Source organism: Daktulosphaira vitifoliae, unplaced genomic scaffold (genome assembly GCF_025091365.1).
Source record: "Daktulosphaira vitifoliae isolate Bord-2020 unplaced genomic scaffold, ASM2509136v1 Scaffold_3, whole genome shotgun sequence".
In the NCBI taxonomy this organism is placed as follows: domain Eukaryota; kingdom Metazoa; phylum Arthropoda; class Insecta; order Hemiptera; family Phylloxeridae; genus Daktulosphaira; species Daktulosphaira vitifoliae.
The window spans coordinates 30,432,656-30,455,463 of NW_026099574.1; the positions used below are offsets into that span (position 1 = coordinate 30,432,656).

At 23.5% G+C, this 22,808-nt stretch overlaps 3 protein-coding genes across 9 annotated transcripts; 2 read left to right on the forward strand and 1 right to left on the reverse strand.

The window, feature by feature from the left end:
- Positions 1-1,966: 1,966 nt before the first annotated feature.
- On the reverse strand, positions 1,967-7,591 carry LOC126900745 (deoxynucleotidyltransferase terminal-interacting protein 1). 4 transcript variants are annotated; one of them, XM_050676664.1, is made up of 9 exons: positions 7,493-7,591; positions 6,323-6,493; positions 6,026-6,226; positions 5,740-5,952; positions 5,298-5,477; positions 5,059-5,237; positions 4,323-4,470; positions 4,147-4,234; positions 1,967-2,506 (listed from the first exon to the last, which is right to left on the reverse strand). In XM_050676664.1, exons 1-9 carry the CDS (start codon positions 7,514-7,516, stop codon positions 2,280-2,282), a joined length of 1,431 nt encoding a protein of 476 aa, XP_050532621.1. In that variant the 5' UTR covers positions 7,517-7,591; the 3' UTR covers positions 1,967-2,279. The 4 variants fall into 4 exon arrangements, with proteins under 4 accessions (XP_050532621.1, XP_050532624.1, XP_050532622.1 ...); XM_050676667.1 differs by lacking the exon at positions 7,493-7,591 and adding an exon at positions 6,673-6,794 and having other exon boundaries at positions 1,968-2,506; XM_050676665.1 differs by lacking the exon at positions 7,493-7,591 and adding an exon at positions 6,673-6,801 and having other exon boundaries at positions 1,969-2,506; positions 6,323-6,605.
- On the forward strand, positions 7,076-12,108 carry LOC126900744 (protein ecdysoneless). Its single transcript, XM_050676663.1, has 12 exons — positions 7,076-7,434; positions 7,500-7,617; positions 7,675-7,762; positions 8,260-8,417; positions 8,485-8,643; positions 8,708-8,870; positions 8,946-9,071; positions 10,237-10,607; positions 10,983-11,191; positions 11,296-11,394; positions 11,470-11,588; positions 11,663-12,108. The coding sequence occupies exons 1-12, from the start codon at positions 7,185-7,187 to the stop codon at positions 11,867-11,869; spliced, it is 2,067 nt and encodes a 688-aa protein (XP_050532620.1). The 5' UTR covers positions 7,076-7,184; the 3' UTR covers positions 11,870-12,108.
- A 756-nt stretch (positions 12,109-12,864) lies between these two features.
- LOC126901227 (solute carrier family 23 member 1-like) lies at positions 12,865-22,808 on the forward strand. 4 transcript variants are annotated; one of them, XM_050677579.1, is made up of 13 exons: positions 12,865-12,967; positions 13,051-13,249; positions 14,729-14,886; positions 14,984-15,189; positions 18,801-18,927; positions 19,641-19,761; positions 20,773-20,914; positions 21,131-21,244; positions 21,304-21,443; positions 21,703-21,850; positions 21,933-22,012; positions 22,057-22,219; positions 22,453-22,808. In XM_050677579.1, exons 2-13 carry the CDS (start codon positions 13,088-13,090, stop codon positions 22,605-22,607), a joined length of 1,716 nt encoding a protein of 571 aa, XP_050533536.1. In that variant the 5' UTR covers positions 12,865-12,967; positions 13,051-13,087; the 3' UTR covers positions 22,608-22,808. The 4 variants fall into 4 exon arrangements, with proteins under 4 accessions (XP_050533536.1, XP_050533535.1, XP_050533534.1 ...); XM_050677578.1 differs by having other exon boundaries at positions 12,915-12,992; XM_050677577.1 differs by having other exon boundaries at positions 12,924-13,249; positions 22,453-22,807.

Genomic DNA, 22,808 nt, shown 5'->3' on the forward strand with positions numbered 1-22,808 from the left:
TATTTTTAATTTTTTGGTAACATCTTTTTATATTGATATTAAATTGCTGTATAAGATAATTATATATTTCTGAGGTAGAGTGACAATCCCCTATCCCCCTCCTAAGACGGCCCTGTACGTACCTAAAATCTTGTGTTAGGTCTCTTTGTTATATTCTGGCAAATTTGAGTCTCCTAATATCCAAATAAAAAACTCATTGCCCGTACCACACTACAATATCTATACATACTAAAATAAATCTGTTAAAAATGTTGTCCCTATAAATAAGACAGGACTTTTTTCAAAGGAGTCAATAATATTCAATTAAATAAAAGTTTGTATTCAAACTATTGTATAAATAATATACTTTTCTGTTTTGTTTACATAAAAATATTTCTACATGTATTAATATTTAAGTATGTCAACAATTTATGTAAAATATACAAAATTTTGCAAAACTTATCAAAAAAAAAAAAATACAAACCTTAAACTTCTCCATTCAGGTATCAATACAGATATTTAACAATTAATGAAAAAAAATTCAACACATTTATTAAACACTTAAAAAAGTTTCAAACAGACTAAGATCGAAATTTTTATTAAATTTAGTTAGCCTGTTTCAAGTTTATTCAATAACACGTGACGATCACCGAGAAAATGGCGTTAGTTCAAAGAAATAATTTGATACTAGCAGACTAAGTTATATGAATTGGGTAATTACCAAAATTGGTTATATTAATAAATGAGTACAATGTAGTGTTAGTAAAAAAATTTTAATATTAAATCAATTTTTTTATTGTTTTTAATGAATACGTTTTATAATTAATTATTTTTTTATTATAAATTTTATTAGATTAATTTTTAATAAAATAAAATTTGTTAAAGCTAGAGACTGACTGAACATTTTTTTAAACATTTAAAATCTTTTTTTCAATTTTACTATCTAAAAGGCTTTTTTCCTGTTATTTTAGTAGGTAAACTTATGTCACCTACTAAGGCCAGTATTTTTATTATTATTGACCAGACAAAATTGAACAATAAATTATGTAATGAAAATTGAGAAAGTATTTTTTGTCTAAATAATTGTTTTAGCCCTCCCCTCCAAGATAATATTTGAATATACGTCACTGCCATTTCTGGAAAAAAAAATAGAATCGAAAAAGAAATTTGGTTCTACCACATTTATATTAAATATTAATAATCAAAGAATAAATTCATATTGAAGTGTAGGTGTAAAATATCTATATAATTTCTAAATTTTTTTTATTCATTCTAAATATCTAGATAATAATTTAAAATAACTTTGTATAGTATTATATTATTAATATATAGAGTATTTAGTAAGAAGGAAACAGGTCAATTGTTATAAACAATTAGAACAATAGAAACCTGTTTCCTTACTATATATTAATAAAGAAATAATATATTTAGTTGTAAAAAAATAGACAAACATTAAATGTTCTAATTGTAATTTGCAAGTTAACTTTCAATTACAACCGTTTCATATTCATATTTTTATTGGTAGTTAAAAAAAATTAATTAATAAATTTTTTTTCAATTTTGAATATCCTAAAAAGACGAGTAATTGATGATTAGCAAAATATTTTTAGATACAGCAACTTTAGGAAAAGATTTATGGTTTTCACCAATAATTTGTATAACTTTTAGAACAAATCAATGACATTAAATTTTATATCAACCTCTATGATATTATTTATTCATAGGGTTATTACAAAAATTTTTAAAATAAATAATATAAAATAACTAAATTTTGATTTTAACACTAATTTATTTTAATTAATTTTTTATATACACTACAACAAAAAGTGAACAACAATTTTTTATGTCATTATATCTAACAACTTCTTAATATATAGAATTTTACATATTTGACTCGTTTATTAATAGTAGATACTCATAATTAAAGTGTAATGCTTAAATTATAAATCAACAAAAGAGGAATAAATCTAATTTTTTTAAAAAATAATTAGAATTATGAATTGTAAATATTTATAAAATTTACTAGGATTAATGACTAACAATTAGAAGTCAATAAGAATATATTTTAAGAAATATCTATTAAAAATGGTAATTACACTATTTAACAAATAACAGGTATAAAATAAAAATTTTAAAAAATTATAAACTTAAAAAAGAATTAGCTTTTATAATTTATGATAATATATGTAGACTACTGTGGCTGGTTTAAAATAAAGATATAATATTAAACAACACAATAATTATAATTTTAATGTGCTTAATATGACTAGATTTGATAGTGTTTTATAGTTAGTACTAATTTACATTCCAAACTGTGTATTGACATTATTGTTAGATTGATTACCACTATTATTGCTACTAGCAGACATAAAACTATTTTCAGCTGCTAATAGAGCCGTAAGAGTGGAATGTGTAGTTGCCAATCCAGTATTATTATTAGGTGATAAATGAGCAATATCATTTTGTTGAGGTAATCTTTCACCATACTCGAGCATATTTAATGCTTCAGCTAGAGTAGTTGATGTACCTAAAATTAGCAAAATAAATAATATCTTTAATTATAAATTTAATTTTTTTAACTGTATAAAATGATGTAGTTTTTTAAAGTCTTTAAAATGTTCCAATAAAGATATCATTATTTCAGAATTAATAACACATTTTAGTTGTAAAAATATACTAATTGAATCATAAAAAGATATATGGTTTTGAAAAAAATTTTTTTGCTAAAATCATTTAATGATATAGTTACGTTTTTTTATTTAAAATAGGAAATTTATAAAATACAACTATTTTAAAAATATTTTTAAGATTTAGAAATTGTTAATTTACATCCAGAAATCATATTTATTAAATAAATTATTTTAAAACATAAAATTAATTAAAATTACTTGGAATAAAGAAAAAGATATTTTTTTAATAGTGTTTTAAAATAGAAATAATTAAAAATATATATATCTAATATCCATGTTTTTTAGGTTTTGATTCTAACAGAAAAATAGTAGAAAATCTATTATACTTTGAATGCACAAAAAAAAAAGAAAAAACCTGTACTTAGAAATAGCATATTTAGTTATCACCCAATGGATTTCCTTTTGGATGCTATGGCTTCCTCGTTTTTTACTAAATTGCCCAACCCAATGATGCTAATATATATTTATAAAAATAGAATAAAAAACCAATGAAGAAAATCATTTATTTCCTTGTTCTTGTATTTAAAACTGTTTTATTCAATGTATTAAAAATAAATTAGTCAACAAAGTAAATAAATTGATCATTTCAAATAAAACAATTTATGCTCTTTATTAACTTGTACTTTATTTATTTAATATTATAAAGTACCAATAATTTTAGTCTTAATTATTCTAGTGAGTATTAGTAATTTTAAAAAATTAAAATTTTACAATTCTTGTAATTGAATTTTACATTTTAATTTAAAAAATCAAGGTAAAATTACGAATTACTTTTTATAAATATGATTTTATCATAATAATTTCTCACTCATTGGCCAAAAATTTTCGTTTATTTAATCTTAAGAAGTTATCTGACAAAATGTATAAAATCTAAACAAGTATAAATCATATTTAAGACATATGTGTGCTTTAATGAAAAATTATGTGTTAAAAAGACAGTCAAAGTTAAAAGTAATAACTTTGAAAGCTTTTCAAAGTTATTACTAGATTTTACAAAATTGACCATTGAGTTTCATCTATTTATATTGTGTTTACACTTAAAAACTTAGAAATAAAGAAAAAGATATTTTTTTAATAGTGTTTTAAAATAGAAATAATTAAATTTGTTAAAAACAGAAAAATTAATTATTATTTAAATTCAAAGTTTTTGAAAAAACAAGGATATTTTAGTAGGTGTAAATATATTTTTTATCCATTTGATATATCAGTAAATTCATTATTAAAACAACAATTTCAAACATAGTTGCAAAATCATACAATTTACAATTTTTTTTTTTTTTTACCAAAGTTTTTTTGTTTATTGATGAGCAAAAATAAATTATTACTTATACAGAAGGTTCAGTAAATAAGGAAAAAGGTCAATTGATACAAACAATGAGAACAATAGAAACCCATTTCCTTACTTACTAAACACCCTATATAATATTAATTATAAAAGTACCTGCGTGTGGTTAATAACTAACATAGAATGTTCTACCTGATATCATGATGCTGCTAGATTCTGAATGAGCTGCTGATTGGGTAATAGATGAATTATTATTTTCATTTAAAGTAATACTGCAAGCCTAATAAAAAATTTAATTCTTATAATTATATTTTGTTATACACGAGTTATGCTTGCAATTTTAAACATAATTAATGATAGTTGCATACTGTTTGTTCTTCAATTTCTCCATTTTCAGTTATTATAATTTGTTGCGGGGACCGTATCTCGTCTGGCTTATGTATAATCATAGTAGAGCGTACTTTATTTAATATGAATTCTGGTAACTCAAATCCTTTCAATTCATGAGGATTATTCCTAAAAAAAACTTTATCTTTAAAATAATTTTTTTTAATGTATGATTTTAAAATTTAACAAAAAAAAGTTATACTTCTACTGTAGCATGAATATTTTTTATGTTATACAAAATATTAACATGTAAAATATGGTTTATATATTTTATATTATTTAACAGTGATGTAAAAGTTTTAATCCAATCACAAATTAAATCTTAATAATAATATACTAAATATCTAAATAATATAAATCTTCAGCAATAATAGTAGGTTACTATTCATAAATTAATCAACTCTTTCAAGTAATTGTAAATGCAATTTTTTAGATAAATGTACAAGTTTTTATTTTGAACTTACATTTAACATGATAGCACACATATAAAAACCAGAACTTTTTAATCTAAAATAAAATCTGCTAAATATTCTAAGTAAAAATGAATTTACAATTACCTCAATCGTTTACCCCACTTCTCCATATTAATAAGATTTTTAATTAATTGATATTTTCAATTAAATTTTTTTCTTTTAAAGTGAATATGAATTTTTAAATTCAAATAAAGAATTTAATATCACTTTACATAACATAATAAACAATTTCTTATTGCTTTACTTGTAATTGACACTGCTCAATAACAATTGAACATCTTCCAGAAGTAATATTGATGTGGAATTAGAAGGTGAAGGTGGTGGCAAAACAAACAACTTTTGCTTCATCAACCATTCTCGATCTTCTTGATCTATGGTATATTGAAAAAGTTCAGGGTGCTTATTGCATAAACGGCTACCCCTCTACAAAGTAAAAAATGAGTACATTTAAAAAAATATTTACATACAATATAAAATACTTACTTTATTAGCTCTTGTAGCTAACACAAAAAGTGTCTGAGAATGAATTTTTGAGGGATCCCAAGCAGATTGGAATCTTTGATGTTTTGTTAATGATGTTTGGGAAGATTGTTGATCAATTACTGGGGATAAATTATCATCAAGCTCTGGTATTGGTTCTTTGCGTTTTAATGGAGATCGATTCTAAAAAATGTTTATAACAAATACTTAAAATAATAAAGAAAAGGTTAGTTATATCAATTATAAAATATTATTATTACAAAAAGGAACTATAATTTAAATCACATAATAAATATTAATATAGGGATCCTTCATATATATATATATATATATATAGGTGTTCAGTAAGTGAGGAAACACATTTCTATTGTTTGTAATAATTTACCATTTTCCTTACTTACTGAACACTCTGTATACATAAAATAAAGCACATTTAAATAATTACTTTGGAATGTTGTTTAGCAAAACGTGATTCAATCAGCATATCTGTAGTTTGTGAAGTATTAAATGGTGAATTACTACCTGATAAAGGTGGATTTGAATACATGAGTTTAGCTTCATCCAACATAGTACGACAAACTTCTCTAACATGATCTTCTGTCATACAATTTGAACCCAAATTATTTTTCACATTATCAATAGCCACACCAAAATATGTCTAAGTTAAAAATATATACATTATATTCCTTGTAGTAGGAATAACATATTTGATACTGATATGTTAGTTTTACCGTCAAATATTTTCTAATCACATTATCAATCTCTTTATTGATAGAACTTTGTAAGTTTTGTCTTAATAAATCTAAAGACTTTGCAGCATTTACAAAGTTCTTAGCTCTCATTTTGGCAGCTTTTGTAGAAGCTTTATCATTTCCATTAGCAACATCAATTATATTAGCTAAAGTTACTTGTCGCATATTAAAAGTATTTTTCTGTTAAAAAATAAAGGTCACATTACAACACTTCATTTTAAATAATTAAAAAAAACTATCACTTTTACTATTTTTTTTTTAAAGAAGAATATTTACCCATGGCACAAAATTATCACTAGTAATAACTTCGAGATCAAACACAGGAGCTTGACGAACTAGTGGTACAGTTTTTGATGTTCTTTGTACTGTTCCAGTTGGCTGTTGAGATATTATTTGTAATTGAGGATCATCATGTTTTAAAGGAACTTTGTGTACCACCATTTTGGTCTAACAATAATAATAGTTTATAAAATATTTAATATTTACTGTTTATCTTAAAGAAAATTAGAATTATTGACAGAAAACTAATTCATTCATTGGTCAACCATAGGATATTTATCTGTTAAATCAATTAAAAAATAATTAATACATTCCTGCATTTATAGTTCGATTAACTTACTACTTACGCGGAAATACTAACTAAAGTAACATATTAACTTTTTTTAATAAATATTGTTCCTTAGTTTTCAATTACTTCCAAAATTGTAACAAATTACGACAAGAACTTAAAACATTATGAAAATTAATCTAAGAGATAAAACTAAATTTTTTATCAGACTCAATGACAGGTGTTAATCAATAATAGTTATTATAATATAAATTTAAAAATGTTATGCCTAAAAACCTTCTAAAAGAATTTTGACAAGTCAAAATTTGTTAAGGAGAAATGTATTATGCATTTTATTATTAATATCCTTTGTATTTCATAAAATTAAATTTCAAATTTTTTTATTTGATACAAACAATTTTAGTCTACCTGACTGCCACACTGATACATTGATTAGTTTTGAGTCTTATCAATTTACTTTCGAATTATATTTTAGTTAATTTTTTTTCACATATTGATCGTTTTTTAGGAAATATATAACATTTAGTTAACATAATATTATATTTTATTATTTTCAATTAAAATTCTATCATGGCTAATGTTTTAGAAACTGTTAGAGATGATGATTTTGTAGAATATTATTTATTTATTCGAACAGATATTGTTCCTAAAGGTTGTGAAGAGTGTGTTAATTACTTAAACAACTTAAACGACAAAATTTTAGAATGGGTGGAACAATCGTCCAAGCAATATATATGGCATAAAGATCGATTTAATTTAATACCTAGATATTGCCCAAATGATGAACTCTGGCGATCCCTTTCCAACAATTCAAAAAATGGTATAACAAAAAAATTATATATAGCCATCATTTTTAATTTCATTACTAAAATACCTACATTACAGTTCCTCTGCCACCACATCTATATGGAGTAACTCATTATGGTGACAATATTGAAGATGAATGGTTCATTGTATATTTGCTTAGAGAACTGTCTAAGAAATTCAATGAATTAATAATTCGGTAAATCAAATATTTTTACTAGAAAATTTGAAACATTTAAAAATATCTAAAATTTAGTGTTATAGATTCAGATGGTGAATTTCTTTTAATTGAAGCTGCTGAATACTTACCAAAGTGGGCAAGTCCAGAGAATTGTGATCAAAGGGTTAGTATAGGACAATTGATTAACTACTCTAATACCTTCAAAATTGTAAATAAAATATGATTTTTTTTTATTAAATTGCATCATTTTTTTAAATTAGCAACATGCATGTTAGTCTAATTTAAAACTTTTTAAGTGATCAAATAAAAAAATTAACCCGTTTGATAAATTTTAATAGTTATGAATACTTTAAAATAAAACATTAGGGTATTATGTGAATTTTTTATAATAAGAAACTGGTTGACTACTTTCCTTCCTTAAACATATTAAAAGTATTTAAAACTTTTAAATATTAATCGAAAAGTTGTAATTTATTAATTAAATCTTTTTTATTGTTCAGAAATAATATAATTATAGTGAATTTAAATCCATTAGGAAAGCTAATATTATATGACATTTAGAAAATTTAGTATATTGATAGTCTTTATTCCCAATCTGAAATCACCACTAAGCATATAGTAACCTAAAATTATCAAAAATATAATCAAATCGCTTTTCAGGTTTATATAAGCAATGGTGATGTACATATCATTCCATTATCTAATGAAAATAAAAAATCCATTGCAGTTATCCAGGCATTAGAACAAATTTCCAGGTATCCTACTGCTACAATTGCAAATTCAGAAGTGAATTCTTCTATATCATCTCGCATTCATGGGTACTATCGTTAATAGTATATTAAGCAAAATAAATAGTTATATTATTAATTGCATGAATATTTTTAGGTATCCAGAAAAAATTAAAGAAAACTTGCATAAATGTCATGCTTATTTACCATTAAGTGTTGCATACTTGTTAAAGTACCAACCTAGTTTAATTGCGCCAGCAGTTTTATCATTTTGTCATAGAGATCCTTTAGATATTCGGGCATGCCGTATGATGAAGTAATTTTTAAAATTAAAATCACATGTTGGAAATTTTTAATATCATCATTTGGCTATTTTTTAGACATTTCCCACCAAAAGATAGAATAACTCGTTCTGTGATTATGACTAAATGTTTATATGCAATGCTTGTTCATCAAAAATTTATACCTGAAAGAAAAGCTGGATGGAATTTAGTAGAATCGACAGATTCTCAATATAAAGCTCAGTTATTAGGAGTAAAAATTGTAAGTATTTTTAATAGTTAACACAATGATGAATAGAATTTTCATTAAAAAAATATCAATATTATATATATTTAGGCATGTGGATTTGAAATATTAGCCTCACAAGCCAAATCAGCAGTAAAGGATACATCTGTAGATTTGACTTACGACAAACGTTGGCATCAGTATAAATCAGCATTAATTGAAAAAGGATATTTCAAAGTAACATATATTTTTTAAATAAAAACTATTAAAACTATTAAAAACTATTCAAATATTTTTTTGAATCACTATACACCAAAAGTGCAAAATTTACTTTTTTTATATAAATAAGTTGAGACTATTTTTGAAATACTCACAGAATAAGGATTTAAAAAATAATGTGACTTATAATAATATAGCTCTTTAGTACTAATTTATAATTTTATTTTTATTTTCCATAGAATCTAAGACAATTAGAGTTTTTTCCATCTTTAATGATACTTTACTATTTTGTTTTCTTGTTCAACTCAATATTGTTATATACTTTTGAAAAAATTTTCATGCAATGTATAATTATTTCTAAATTTAAACATGCCTCTTTATAAACTTAATTTCTAAATAACTTACATAGAGTGAGTAAATGTAGAATTATGTGCAAATCAAAGTTTCGCTAAGTTCAGTTTTTGAAAATTTTCTAAAAAATTAAGATCTTTTGAAATAATATTACACTTTCACAATATTAGAACATTTTCTTGAATATCCTAAAAAGACTTAAATCTTTATCCAACCTAAAAAAATTATTAATAAATCTAAATTATGAACTTTAAATTGTCTTCATTACTAAAGGATAATGTGTGATATACATTTATTCTAAATATTAACATAATAATATAATAATTAACTATTCAAGTATAATTATTTGTTATTTTTATAATTATTAACATAATTAGAAATAAGCAAAAATAAAAAGAATTTCACAAAATTAAATGTGTTTTTAAATGTTTTGAGCATCAACTTTGATTTTTTTGAGCTAAGTAATTTATTTTATTTAGTAAATAAAATATAAAATAATTTTTAAGTTTGACATAATGATTCAAAAATGTATTTATAAATTTATTCGAAATTGTATTCTACCAAAGTGTGAATATTAGTTTTTAAGACTTATAGTTTTAAACAGTTTGCCTAAAAATAAATTCAAAAAATGATGTGTATTTGTATGTAAGACATTTTTTAAGAAGAGAAAATTATAGGAAAAAATACAAGGAGAAAATCCTAAAGCTATGTTCTCTCTATTGACTAATACTTATATGGTTTTTTAAGTTTTTTAAGTATATGTAATTTTTAAAAAAAATCCTTTCTTTTCGGTTTACCAATATGTTTTTAAACATTTTTTGTTTACTTACAGAATTTATATGAAGGTTCAAATGGGTACAAAGTTCTAGAAGATCAAGCTAAAGATTACTATCTTACTAATATAGAAGAGTATTTATCATCACCTTCTATTGGACAAAGAATAAATACCATTTTGAATCGTATTACTGATGATGAACTTTCTATTTTAAAACAAGATATTGCTGATCTCGAACCTGAAGATGATGAAAAATGGTTAAATGTATCAGCATGTGAATTAGACCAGATTCTTGAACAAAAATTTGGAATAAAAAATTCTCAACAAGTCCCTTCATCATTTGCTTCAAGTTTTTCAGATACAATAAAAAGATTTTTAAATCAAACTTCTGATGTAAATGGAGCTGAATTTTCAAATAATCATCTAAGGTAATAAAATTTAAGATTGAATCAGATATAATATAAGATTTAATGTAAAACTATTTAAATCTATTCAAGTTGAGTTAAACTGAATGTATATGACTAAATATTATCTTAACATTAAAAATAATATTTCCTGTAATAAATTTCTGATTACTATTATAATTTCCTTTAGATATTTTTCTATTTATATTCTTCTACACCCTAAGGGATGCTTATATTTCAACATAACAATGTCAAATACAAAATATATTTATTGTTATAAATAATAATTTACTGTATAAATATTTATTGGTAATTGTGACTGTGAATATTTCATATACATTTTTATACTTAAACTTATAAAAATATAAAAAAACAATAAAATAATTATTCATTTTTTAGCGATGATTCTTCTAATTCAGAAGAAAATGAAAAAATAAGTAATATTTCACCAAATATGCTTACTTGTGGACCAGATGTGATGTGTCCAACAAATGATGATAAATTTTCAGTTTCAAGTAGATATAAAAAAAAAAAAACCAAAACTATAAGTAAAAATAATGTAAATTTTGAACCAGAAAAATATGAAGCAGCTCTTCGCAACATTTTAGGTATGATTTAGATAAATAAACTGTATTTGTCTACAAAATGTGTATATTAAGTATATCATTTTTTTTTTTATAATATATTTATATTATAAATTCATATATCATAGATTTCAAAGTACCTGAGGATAACTGGAATGAATCTGATAGTTCCGATATGGATTCTTATGGAAGTGACTGTGATGATTTAATTTCCAACGGGAAATTAGGCAAGTATTGAATTAAAAATTTTTATTTGTGAATAACAAGTATATTTATATACACAATTAATTGTAATAATTTAGAAAACCACTCAGGACCAAGTATATCTAATTATATGGACCAAATGGATAGAGAACTTGCATCTACTTCTTTAGGAAGTAGTTTTATTAAAAAATCTACTTCTAGTAGCACTAAACTAAAGGTAATTCATTCTATAAGCTGAATATAACATAGTAAAAAATTAAAATTTTTTTTAATAAAATATATTATTTGTAGAAAAATGTAAGAATAGCTCCTACTGCAACCTGTGAAGATGATAGCGATTATTCTGATGTTGAACATTTTGAGCCAGTTGATATAGATGTTAATGCTTTCCAAAATATACTGCAATCATATCATGAACAGCTTGGTTTGCCTGGACCTGCTGGTAATTTGTTAGGACCTGCTGGTTTAAATATAGTCCAAAATCCCCCACCTAAATAGTTGTTAGTGTACAAAAAATTTGTAACAATATAACTTATTGTTTTTCTTTTTTATGAAACCTACATTATTTTCATAAGTCTTTTTAATTGTAATTACTATACTTTTATTTTAGAAATATTGTAATATTCAGCTTGAGATATCAAGAAAAATATTTAAAAATTATATTAAATTATTTGTCATCATGTAATATTTTTATTTTTTATGTTTAATAAATAAATGTTTAAGACATTTTTATAACATTATTTGTTACAATAACATTATTATTTTTTTAAGTAATATCAGGGTATCTACAAAAGTTGAAAAATATTTTTGACTGTGGGTTGAATTACTTGTATAATATATTGTAAGATGATACAGAATTAGTGTTTATAAACAATGTAATATTCTTGGTTTAGTGACTTTCCAAGAGGAAGATATAAATCAAAAGGTTTCTCTTGACAAAATATCTGTTCATTTCAAAAGTATAGTATAGTATTAGCTGTAACCAGTAATATTTGAAAGAAATGTTTTTGAATCTGATAGGAAATTATTCCTAATTTGAGTTTTGAAATTCCAACATTAATCATTTAGCATTTTAAAATTATTATTTGGGAATATTTATAGTAATCAAAAATGATAGAAACAGTAAATTAATTTTATTAAACAAAACTAATTATTATAAACAGTAAATACTAAATAATCAAAACTAAAAATCAATACCTTCACAACTACATATCAAAACCAATTTTAAAAAATGATTTTCAAATTTAAGCAACACTTAGGACTAGAATAATTTGCAAAATATCAACCTTAATTATTTTTCAATAAATCATCAATCTTTACAAATAACAGTCATAGGTAATAAAATATACAACGTTCTTTTAATGGTACAATAGGAAAATGTATAATCTTTATCAATAAATAAAAAAGGGACAAAGTTCATTATATTGTAAGTACTAAAAATGATAAAATTAATTATTTTAAGGATTATCAAAACGATAAAAATTCTTAAATTAAGTAGGGAGACTTTTTATAATATAAACTTGTATGTATAAATGCGTAATATATTTTATTTACACTCTTAGTTAGTGTAATAATTATTGTTACCGTGGCTTGATGGTAGGCAATCCGAAAAATATTTATGGTTATTGAGATTACTTGTAAAACGATTACAAAGAATTTAAATTATTTCTAAATTCTAGTTGTTTGTTGGGCATTTTAGTAAGTTATTGTACGCATATGGACGAAATCGAGGTAGTGCAAGATATTAATGGAGTTGAACAATTTGATATGCTTAAAGGAACGAAAATGAAAAAAAATAAGCAGCATTTAACCAAACCTTTGGTATACACAATTAAAGAAAAACCGCCTTTTTGCCTTTCGTTAATGTTGGCTATTCAAGTACGTCAAAAATAAACTAATATAAGTAACATCCCTGTGAATGAAAATTATCAGTGAACAAACGCTACTGATGTTATAGCTTAAAAGTCTAGTTGTAATAAATTGTATTTAGTAATTTTTATAAGAATGGAATCATCTAAATTAAATCCTACTATAACATCACAGTTTTTTATAAATATCATTTCTATTCATTTACCGAAAGTTTCAAATTTTCAATTGTTGAGTTAGTAAACTATAAAAATTATTACAGACAAATTTTTAGAGAACAAATATTTTTAATTTTATGAGAGAGACATCAATAAATAAATTAAAAATTCTTTAACTGTTCATTCACTGGTGATTTCATCCTATTTGAATAATATAATCTTAAGAAATTAAATCAATTCACATGCTCAACGAAAATTAATTTAAGTAATTATTTTATGATTAATCAATATAAATAAAAATTTTACAATAAATTAAAATGTTTAAATTAATAGCATAAATTCTAAAACATTTTTATACCAATAAATAGAATTAAATTTAGAATTTACAGTCTTAAATTTTCAAATAGATAATAGTAAAAATACCTAGAAAAGATTTTTAAATATTAGATTTCATGTTTTAAAAATTATTTTTTATTTTAGCAAAGTATTTATTTATCAATCATAAAAATCACTTTTAAAGATGTAGAAAAATAATATAATTACACTTGTACAATTTTTTAATACCTAATAAAATCTTAATATTCAAGAAGGAAAAGAGGGTCACTGTCAGTCCTAATTTTATTAGTAGCCAGTGATAATTATGAATTTTTTCTTAAAATTGTTGTAACTATTTAAAAATTTTAGAGTATGCATTACAAAAAAATAATGATTTTTATAACATTAGTTTTATGGCTAAATGTTTAAAGATGAGATATAAAAAAATACGATTTTAAAGTATATTATATGTCATAAATATTGATTGTTATACATTTATATGTGCACTGGTGTACGCAAAATGAGTGGTGGTTAAACCCCCCCTCAAATTTATAAGCTTAGCAAGAATTTTGGACAATAAGTAATAACAATAAAAAAGATCATACCATACTATAAATATTTCCACAATAAATTAATCAAAAACAGGAATTTTTGTGAGCGAACAATATGGGCAGTGTCACATCTAATTTTCTTTAAATTTCAAAAAACCCCACCAAATTTAATTTCTGAGTACGCCACTGTATATGTGTCAACATTTAATATCAATTGAGCTATTAAAATATGAGTAACTATTACTATTATATAGATGTTCAGTAAGTAAGGAAACGGGTTTCTATTGTTCTCATTGTTTTTAACAATTTACCTTTTTCATTACTTACTAAACACTTTATATAATTATATGGTAACTAAAATGTTTAAATTATTCTCCTCAAAAATTGAATTTTTTACACTTATCAGCTATTACTGAATATTCTAATGTACATGATCATATTATACTTACATTTATCGATGTCTATAGAATGTCGTAACTACAATAGCTGGTGCACTTATTGTAATTAATATTTTGGCGCCCAAACTTTGTATATTACCTGAAGATCCAGCTCAAGCATACTTATTGTCCACCACAATATTAATGGCGGGTACAAGTACGCTAATTCAAACTATCTTGGGAATTAGGTAATTATTATATTAATAAATAATCATGAAATTTATAATAAAAATTAATAATTGCAGTAAACGTTAATAATTATTTTTTATTCAAAACTATTTCTAGGCTCCCTATTACACAAAATAGTGGCTTTGTTTACATGATTTGTTCACTATATATACTAGATATGCCAAAATGGCAATGTTCAAACGAAGGTGATCTTTATTCTATGGGCCCAGAAGCTAGAACTTTAGAATGGCAACTACGAATTCGAGATCTCCAGGGAACTATCATTATTATCAGTATTATTCAAATGTTATTAGGTTACAGTGGTATGTTATAAAAATAATAGTAGTAAATTATTAGTCCATCAAATAGGTCTATTGCAAATTATAAAGAATTACAAAGAATGATGATTTTAGTTTATACTTTTTTATGATATAAACATTGTTTCGTTTTTTATTAAATAAATCATTTTATAATTAAACAAAATAATGTATCAATATGTAACTAATCGTAGGCACAACTAGAATAAAAAAAAATTAAAGGTGATTAATTAGTTTCCCGTTACTAAACTTTTTATTAAATAACAATACAAAATTATTGGTTTATTATAAACCACTCGATTGTTCATAAGATAAATACAATATTGAAAAAAAAATGTTTTAATTTATTTTTAGTTACATACTGGGCCCTGCGAGTCTCACGCGTATAGTATAAATATAATAATATAATAGTATAAGGTTAACATTTATTTACTGAAGTATTCACTTCCGGTGTATTTAATTTTTTTTACTTTGGTAAACATGCTATAGATATTTTTTTACTAAAAATCAAAATGATGATCAAAAAAAAGATCATTAGAGCCATATTTCATAGAAGTCGGCCTAAAATAATTTTAATAGCGCTGATTCAAGGGAGGCAATCGCTCATATCCCACTTAAATACGCTGCTGCTATACACACTAATTAATAATATTCTAATTATAATTATATTAATATTATAAAATAATAACAGAATATTTCCGCAGGTTTTTATTCTTGAGACTATATAATAAAGCCAATTTTGATAAGATTATTGGTTACTGTAATTATTTGACGTTGTACAGCATAGTTGTCATAAATAGATATCAAATTTTACAATAAACTAATGGACTTATACATTATATATGAGATAAATAAGATTATTAATACTGTACTGTTTTGATAATCTATATACAAACTTATATACTTATAACCGTCCTGAAATTGATATATAACTAAAAATCATTCCTTAATAAAATATACAAAATATATTGCTATGCGCAAATGCAAAATTCTATCCTAATATAACTCTGCCTGGACATAAAAAAAAAAGTTCAAACTGAAAAAAACACATTTAACCAGTAAATTGATTATAAAGCCAAAGTTCAAACAAAAGATTTATATAACAATAAATTTGATTAATTATATCAACAAATTTTGTATTATAAACATATTTAAAAGAAATTGACAGAAAGTATCTGTATACTTAATAAACCAAACATAAAATATTAAAATAACTTACATAATATCAAAACAAAAAAATATTTAATAAACAAATCAATTCATATATGACAACTATAACATGTATTAAATATGAATTAAAGCGAAAAATTGACATAAAAATTCATTGTCTACAATTCAGAGTCTATATATATATATATATATATATATATATGTGTGTGTGTGTGTGTGTGTGTGTGTGTGTGTGTGTGTGTGCAAAAATGAGACTATATCTTTATTCAGACCATGCGCGAGGACAATCGTTTTCATGTCGTGAAATGTCGCAAGAATTTCGGGCGGCGGGCCCTGGATTCTCGAGTGTATAAAAAAAAAGCTAGTAGAACGGTAATAAATGGTTTGAATTCATTTTTATATGATATCTCAGAAATGTCTTTTGGCGGGTATGGTGAAAATTTCAAACCTTAAGTCGTAAAATGCTGTCATCAACGACCGTTTTTCTCGAAAACAGTCAACATTTTAAAATGTTCATCGGCGGCCGTCAAAAATTTTTCGTCCTTCGCCAATTTGCCCGGAGTCTCATCGAAGTACTTTTGTTATAAAAATGTTGAAAATCAGAGCACGCCAAATAATTTTCCCAGAAAATGCGTTGTTTTCCTTGTTTTATTATATAATAAGATATTTCTTGATTTATCAACTATTTCTTGATAAATATTTTATCAGTAATTTTTTACTTTATAATATTATCCCTTATAAATCATTAGGGTATCAACTTTATTTTTTTAATGTTGACGTACATATTTAACTTGCTTATAAAATAGAAAATAATCTAATTAAGAAAATAATGACGATTTGATAACAATTTTGAACTAATATTTTGTAAGTTATTAACATTGTAGAGTAACTGCTGGAAGTGAAACGTAGGTGTGGTTATTGTTATGACTAGTCATTTCCTGACCTTACTATTCTTCTCATCAAGGTATAAAATTAAAATAACTACAGAAAGTACTTGTCTAAAAAATGTTATCAAGCAGTTATTTTATATGCTAGTTATATAGGTATGTTGCTATTATAAAAATAAAGTTTAACTCCTATAACCTTTATATATATTTTTATTTTTTGAAATGCTAAATTTTTCATCTGACATATTCTATGTCTCTTAGTTCTTCATATAGTTACTTTTATGCAAAAATATACAATGTCCTACTAGGATTTGACATCTTTAGTAATTTTTGATCAAATGAATATTTTGCTTTATTTTCTTTTTTTTATAGTTTTGGACTACGTTAAAGCATCTTTATGCTATTTATCTCTAACAAAAAAAAAATTAAAATACAATTTTTTTGTTTTTGTGAAATTTAAATTTTTATCCTTGTAATTAATTATATATTCATCTGTAATTATTCACAGTCATTTTTTTGAAAATTTATCCTTAATTTATTTAATCACAATAAAATTTGCTTTTGAAGCAAAAGGTCTATGTTCTCTTATATAAAATTTCATTTTTAGTGTATTACCATATACAAAATATGCATATATATTCCTCTAATTGTATACGATAATAATTTTGTAAATATAAGCATGTATCTTATATGATCTATATTTACAAAGTTTTTAATTAACTAAATTAACAGTTTTAGTTGAGTCTTATAAGAAGAAAAAAATTTATTTGCTTCTCTTAAAAAGTACCAATGATGACACAAATCTTTCTACATATACAAACATAAAGAATTCAATAAAATATTGTTTTTCAATAAATTTTAAAAAGTACAAAATTTTGAAAATCAATCTAGAAGCAAAAAACAAATTAACAAAAATTCTAAAAACTGAGACTTAAATTGAAATAAATGTTAATTAAATTATAGCGTATTCAATACTTCAGTAAACATCAAACTCCCTTTAAAACTTGACTATTTTTATTATAGACTCACGTTTTTTTTTTTCTTTAAAAAATATACTTTCAAAAGTTTAACGTTATATTATAAATATAAAAATATAAATTTAACATTATTAATTTGTTTTTGGACTAATTTTTATAATTTATTTTGTTTGAGACTTTTAAAGTTATATCTTGGTAAACTAAATATAATTATTATTTATTACAATTAAGATAAACAAATTGCATCATGGCGTTTTCTTTTATTCTTCAATAAAATATGTTCACAACAATAACGTCAAAACATGTAATGCTTCTTCAAATAAAGTGACATCAAAATTAATAATTTGATAACTATTATGTTTATCTTTAGTGCATTGAAATGTTTAATTGTAAACAATTAATTATCATTTATTATTGCTTTATTTTGTATAATTTTTGTACTCATCGCCAATTATCATTACAAACCTCACTTATAAATGAAAATGTTGAAATTTATATAATTACTCTGTTTTTAGGCCATTTTTTTATAAATTAAAAAACTATTTACAAATATCTCTTTATTTAATCTTTTTCTCTTTAACAGGGATTATTGGAAAACTGATGAATTACATTGGACCCTTGACGATAGTACCTACTATGTGCATTGTAGCATTGACTGTAGTTGAAAAAGGAGTCCATTTAATATCTGGAAATTGGACGACATCATTAGTGTATAGATTCCACTCTAAATATTTATTTTTAATTAAAACAATGAATTTTTCATAGTTAATTTACCAACTAATAAAAAAAAAATTTTATTTTATTTATTGAAAATTATAATGAATTTTAGTGACATATCTCTTTCCTTCCCATAGTACATTTTTTGTATATAATTGAAGGGTCGGCGGGAATAACGTGCCATGTAACACTTTTTTCAATTTCATTTTTTTGCGGAATAACTTGCTATGAGTCTATCTCAATATATTTATAGAATTAGATATTTGATTATGTTTAAAGTTGGAAGAACGTGCTACGTGCAGTCCAAATAATATTTAAACGAAATAACATAAGTAATTTTGTTTTTACTTGATACTGAACAATTTACAAATTGTTACATAGCACGTTATTCCCGCCGACCCTTCAATTCTATTAATACTAATGTAAATGTTGTATGGATTGACATTTAACTGTTTGATACGTCAAAAATATATTATGGACAGAAAAAAAATATGCAATTGAAGTTTTACCCAGAAACTTTATCTCTTTTTTACTTGTTAAGTCTCTTTTTCATTAAAAATGGCTAAGATTTTTTAAAATGGCAATTTAAAGGGGAAAAATCTAGCATCAATATTTTACCATTTATATGTAATGTTTTTCAACAATAATTCTTTATATTTAAGGAGTTATTATTATAAAATCAAAGTGTTTCTTTATGTGTTTTCAGAACGTTGTTTTTCCTGACATTATTTTCTCAGTACTTACGAGATATCACTATTTCTATCCCAATCTTGTCTAAAGTAGAAGGTCTAGTTTACAAAAAACTGAAGATATTTTCGTTATTCTCAGTGAGTAATTTTAGAATATATATACATGCATAATTGCATATATATATATATATATATATACAGGGTGGCCCACCACTCACTGACAACTTAAATAACTTTTGATCCAGTTAATATTTTTAGTTGATTTTTTTTTTAAATAATAGTTATACGTTAGGTCTATAGCTATATCTCAATAATTAATTTTTTTACATTTTATTAAAAATATTAATTATTTTTAAATTTTAAATAAAATGTAAAAAAAAAATCTAAGATAGCTATTTTGTAGAGTAGAATTTAAGAAAAATTTTAGTAAAAAAATATCTTATTAATATTCAGTAGTAAATATTCTGTAGCGTTTTGAAGTTTGTGAAAATTTGAATTTTCATGTACTATTTTACGGTATTAAACATTGAAATACGTATTGAGAAAAGGACAGAAGAAAACGCTATCTTTTCATGATTACTGTGTATACATATGATGATAGTGTGTATACATTACAAACTTGGCATAAATACCATGATAAGAAATTAGATAAGGCAATTATTACTTATCACTCTCATTCAAAAGTATATTGAAAAGATAGCGTTTTCTTCTGTCCTTTTCTCAATACGTATTTCAATGTTTAATACCGTAAAATAGTACATGAAAATTCAAATTTTCACAAACTTCAAAACGCTACAGAATATTTACTACTGAATATTAATAAGATATTTTTTTACTAAAATTTTTCTTAAATTCTACTCTACAAAATAGCTATCTTAGATTTTTTTTTTACATTTTATTTAAAATTTAAAAATAATTAATATTTTTAATAAAATGTAAAAATATTAATTTATGAGATATAGCTATAGACCTAACGTATAACTATTATTTAAAAAAAAAATCAACTAACAATATTAACTGGATCAAAAGTTATTTAAGTTGTCAGTGAGTGGTGGGCCACCCTGTATATATTTATTTATGTTATTTAGTTATATATAACTAATACATGGAATTTTTTCTTACTTATAAATTTAATACTTATATTGTTAGGTATTATTTAGCGTAGGAATTATGTGGATTGCTTGTATTTACATGACTTCTAAAAATGAATTGTCACCAACTGATCCAGCCAATACAGAATCAAAATATGGAGTCTTTTACAATGCACAATTGTTTCGTATACCTTACCCATGTAATTAGAATTTATTATAATATTTTGACATTATCACAGTAATATAAGTTGGATCAAAATTCAAGCGTAGTAAAATTTTCTTGAGCGAGCTATTTTTTTACCTTCCTGATATCTTAAATCACCGTTATTTACGGTTTTAATACAACATATTAATTTTATACACGTGTTTAACTAATTAACATATTTAATTAATTACTATCTTTGATATGATTTCAGTTCAATGGGGATTACCTTTGTTTAATTATAAATCAATAATTGCTATGTTACCTGCACTTTTTGCCAGTATCGTCGAGTCTATTGGTACTTATAATACTTGTGCTAGATTTGCTAGTAAGTTTTACAGTAAAAAAATAATAAAAAATTTGCTTTAATTTTTCATTTATTTTCAGATACTTCATTACCACCATCATCCGCTATAAGTAGAGGAATTGGTGTACAAGGTGTTAATTCGATTTTAGCTGGTCTAACTGGTATGGGCACTGGGGTGAGTGCATCGAGTGAAAATGTTGGACACAACGGTATTTCTCAAGTATGTCAAATTTTTATTTGCAATTAAAATATTTAAAAATTAGATTAATTTTAAATAAAACCTTAGTTTAGTACAATGAACATATTTTTTAAATTTATTATGATAAGTGAGTGTGATACAGAAAAATATAAGAGTGAATTTTTGAAAAAGATGTCTTAATTAGCATCACTTAATTTAATGTGTTTAAATTAACTCTCTATTTTATTCTCCGACCTTAGAAATAGCAGTATTTTAATTATAATATCAATGTTTTTTTTAGGTTTGTAGTAGAATTATTATTCAATATGCAGCAATGATTTTAATACTTATTGCACCTTTTACACGATTAATAGCATTTCTGATAACGCTACCAGATCCCGTTTTAGGTGCTTTGATGTCTGTTTTACTTGCAATGGTTGCAGCTGTTGGTAAATCAATAATTTATCTTGAAACTTCAATTTTTTTGTCAATTTTAAATATTTTTATAAAATGTATTTTCTATTTTAAAAGGTTTGTCTAATCTACAATTCATTAACCTTAATTCAATGAGAAATTTATACATTTTAGGAATATCAATGTTTTTTGGATTGGTAACTAATTTTGTTTATATTTATTTGTTTATAAATTAAAATAGTTTACTAACTGCATATTTCAGGCTCTACCTAAATATATTGTATTACATGACCATCTAGTTTTATCGAAGTATGATTTCCTTAACCAACCATTATTAGTGTTTATGTCTTCTGGTATGTTTATCGGCGGTATAATTGGATTTATTTTAGATAACACAATTCCAGGTAATTCAAGATTTGAATTTATTAAAATACAATTTATGCACAAATATGTGATATGAGGACGGCTGATGTTGTGGGAGATCGTGTCAAGTGGAAGTTTAGGATAAGGATGGGTGACCCCAAGTAGTTGGGATTAAGGCTAGAAAAAAGATGAAGACAATTTATGCACAAATTAAAAAAAATGATTTTTTAATAATACTTGTATATTTCACCATTAATGTTTGTCTCTTTGTTAGATGATAGTATGAGTAAATTTAAAACCAATACGTATTTCATAAATGAAGACGAAAAGCGGTATAACGATATAAGTAACCTAGAAAATGAAAAAATGTATGATATTTCTGAAAAACTAATTGAAAGAATAAATAATGTTTTGACTTTTTTTGTTTAATATACATAACATAATAATTATTTTGTACATTTTTCCGAACTGATTATGCTAAACATATTAAATTTAAGTATTAGCGACAATCATGACATTCATTAATGAAATTAAACAACAAATATTGGTTAATAATACATAATCAAGATTATATTTTAATTTATTTATAGTTAGTATTTATGTATATTTTATTTTATCGACATTTCTAAT

Bases quoted from the DNA above. Each gene is read 5' to 3' on its own strand.
- LOC126900744 (XM_050676663.1), top strand. From the start codon at position 7,185: ATGGCTAATGTTTTAGAAACTGTTAGAGATGATGATTTTGTAGAATAT. The intron at 8,418-8,484 runs GTACTATCGTTA...GAATATTTTTAG, and splicing joins ATATCATCTCGCATTCATGG to GTATCCAGAAAAAATTAAAG. The intron at 11,589-11,662 runs GTAATTCATTCT...TATTATTTGTAG, and splicing joins CTAGTAGCACTAAACTAAAG to AAAAATGTAAGAATAGCTCC.
- LOC126900745 (XM_050676664.1), bottom strand. From the start codon at position 7,516: ATGTGGTGGCAGAGGAACTGTAAT. The intron at 5,953-6,025 runs GTAAAACTAACA...TTTTTAACTTAG, and splicing joins TGATTAGAAAATATTTGACG to ACATATTTTGGTGTGGCTAT. The intron at 5,238-5,297 runs GTAAGTATTTTA...TTTACTTTGTAG, and splicing joins TAGCTACAAGAGCTAATAAA to AGGGGTAGCCGTTTATGCAA.
- LOC126901227 (XM_050677579.1), top strand. From the start codon at position 13,088: ATGGACGAAATCGAGGTAGTGCAAGATATTAATGGAGTTGAACAATTT. The intron at 15,190-18,800 runs GTATGTTATAAA...TCTCTTTAACAG, and splicing joins AATGTTATTAGGTTACAGTG to GGATTATTGGAAAACTGATG. The intron at 21,851-21,932 runs GTAAATCAATAA...CTATTTTAAAAG, and splicing joins TGCAATGGTTGCAGCTGTTG to GTTTGTCTAATCTACAATTC.